This window comes from Eurytemora carolleeae, unplaced genomic scaffold (genome assembly GCF_000591075.1).
Source record: "Eurytemora carolleeae unplaced genomic scaffold, Eaff_2.0 scaffold3012, whole genome shotgun sequence".
Taxonomy (NCBI): Eukaryota; Metazoa; Arthropoda; class Copepoda; order Calanoida; family Temoridae; genus Eurytemora; species Eurytemora carolleeae.
The window spans coordinates 1-2,873 of record NW_019399122.1 but is presented as its reverse complement, the minus strand read 5'-3'; the positions used below and the strand labels follow the sequence as shown (position 1 = coordinate 2,873).

The following is a 2,873-nucleotide window of genomic DNA, read 5'->3' as shown; positions in this document are numbered from 1 at the left end:
CACTATCCACTATCCACTATCCACTATCCACTATCCACTATCCACTATCCACTATCCACTATCCACTATCCACTATCCACTATCCACTTTCCACTATCCACTATCCACTATACACTATCCACTATCGACTTTCCACTGTCCACTATCCACTATCCACTATCCACTATCCACTATCAACTATCCACTATCAACTATCCACTATCCAATCCATCCTCATGGCCATTGGCTAAAATCACCAACAAAAAAAAACATTTAAAAGGTGATGGTGATGGACCAAACCTCTGTAGAGTAAAAAAGTAGATGTTAGTTCCACATTTATTGAAAATATATTTCGGTCTGGGTTGACCCTCGTCATTTCTAACGATATAATAACCATCAAAATCGAAAAAAAAATTGTTAAAAGCCACAAGAAAATAAACAAACAAAAAAGATTATTTAAAAAAAATATTGGGCTGTCAAATGGACATAAGGGAAACGAACTCAGATTAAGAGATGGAAAAAAGATAATTTGCAAATATTCACTTTAAAAAAAATGTTTTAAGACAACCTAACGTGCATTAACATTAAGCCAATTTTACCTTTTTCATAATATTTTTTGTTTTTGTTAATTTTAGGCTTCTCTTCAGTCAACATTGCATAATAGAGGGCGTAATAATAAAAGCAGGATTTTTTAAATTACTAATTTGAGTTAAAAAAAAAATTAAAATATAATCTAGTCAGCAAACTTCCTGAATTATATCCAGCATTGTGATCTTTTGGTTGTATACACAGTGATAACCAGAAAACTCTGGAATAGTCAGTCGACTTTTAAACTCAAGTGATGACTTTAGATAGTGCAATGAACATGAGGCACAACAATTGTGCAGTGTAAACAGACTTATTTTCTTCACAAGTGATTTGATAGCTTTCTAGTAAAGCTATTTGCTTTAAAACAACATCAAATGCACTTCAGTAATACTTTAATGTCGTCTTTCTATTCCATAGTTTTCTGGTTATCACTGTAGAAATTATAGAAATTATATATGTATCAAATAAATTCTCATTTTTAATTTTATAATACTGCACTCTCCGTTTAACTACCATCTTTAGCCAGTCACTCCCTTTACAACTTTTTAGCTACTATCATTCAATGAGTTAATATGAAACTGTAGTTTATGTTGTTGTTTTTATTAATACCCTTTGTATTAACGTAGAAATGTACAAACGAAAATTTTTTTACTTTTAAACTTGAAATTAGGCCGACAGTCCCTTTAAGATCATCTAGCAAAAAAAATTGTTTATATTTGCGGTTCATTGGGATATTCACTTTTTATCATGAGTGAGTTTAAATAGGTAATCAGCTCATCGCTCACATCAACCTGAAATATCAAACCGGTCTACAATATCGAGCTGCAAAGGTAAAGAGATTAAAAAGTCAAAGTTTACGGCAAGAAATTAGTTCCTTTCTGGGAGTAAAAGATATATTTTGATAATTTCTGTAAATGTTTTAAAATGTTTACCTTATCAGGTTTAATAAACATATCATCTATGCCAATAGTACCAATATGCTTGTAACCCTGGCTAACCATATAGGTCAGGACATCTCCTCTAAACATTTTAAAAATAATGAATTATAAACTAAAATTTGTTTTCAATAAAGTAATATAGGTTCCATTAATCAAGGTTTCCAATAATCAAGGTGTCCATTAATCAAGGTTTCCAATAATCAAAGTTTCTAATAATCAAGGTTTCCAATAATAAAGGTTTACAATAATCAAGGTTTCCAATAATAAAGGTTTCCAATAATCAAGTTTTCCAATAATCAAGGTTTCCAATAATCAAGGTTTCCAATAATCAAGGTTTCCAATAATCAAGGTGTCCAATAATCAAGGTGTCCAATAATCAAGGTGTCCAATAATCAAGGTTTCCAATAATAAAGGTTTCCAATAATCAAGGTTTCCAATAATAAAGGTTTCCAATAATCAAGTTTTCCAATAATCAAGGTTTCTAATAATCTAGGTTCCAATAATCAAGGTTTCCAATAATCAAGGTTCCCAAAAATCAAGGTTTACAATAATCAAGGTGTCCAATAATCAAGGTTTCCAATAATCAAGGTTTCCAATAATCAAGGTTTACAATAATCAAGGTTTACAATAATCAAGGTTTACAATACTCAAGGTGTCCAATAATCAAGGTTTCCAATACTCAAGGTTTTCAATAATCAAGGTTTCCCATGTTCATTTTTGTTACTTATTTAAAAAAAAATTTTTTACTAGATTTTGAAATTATAATAATACAAAGGAACTAAATCTTTGCATCCTAATGATGAAATCCTTTGATAATACAAACTAAGAAAAATTGAAATGACACAATGCACAGTGTGAAATATCTAAGGGTTGGAAAGATATAGGGATTAAAAAATATGAGTTTGTGGCAAAGCTTCAAATTCTTTTCACAGATTTTTCTGTTTTCATTCTTGGCGGATTTGCTTAACTTTGTATTCTGACCGGCCATAAACCTGGGCTCACACTAAATTCACTCGTTCAGGTTCTTAATTGTTGACATTTATTGATTACAAACAAACTAAAAATCAAAGAGACAGGACAAGTATAACCTACTAAGACCTTGTCTCTGTGTTGTCGAATTCTCCAATATGGTTTGTCTCTATTCCCACCATCCATATATCCACCAGGTGCCAAGGTATTGCTTTCAACACCTTGATAGATTGATAGATAGATAGATAGATAGATAGATAGATAGATAGATAGATAGATAGATAGATAGATAGATAGATTGATAGATAGATAGATAGATAGATAGATAGATAGATAGATAGATAGATAGATAGATAGATAGATAGATAGATAGATAGATAGATAGATAGATAGATAGAT

At 30.7% G+C, this 2,873-nt stretch overlaps 1 protein-coding gene across 1 annotated transcript; it reads right to left on the bottom strand.

Moving 5' to 3' along the window:
- Positions 1–1,146: 1,146 nt before the first annotated feature.
- LOC111717714 (uncharacterized) lies at positions 1,147–2,695 on the bottom strand (the record flags this gene model as incomplete). Its single annotated transcript, XM_023493193.1, is given in 3 exon segments — positions 1,147–1,358; positions 1,500–1,587; positions 2,604–2,695. Coding segments are annotated over 3 exon segments (261 nt in total), but the record flags the coding sequence as incomplete, so codon positions are not given.
- Between the last annotated feature and the right edge of the window lie 178 nt (positions 2,696–2,873).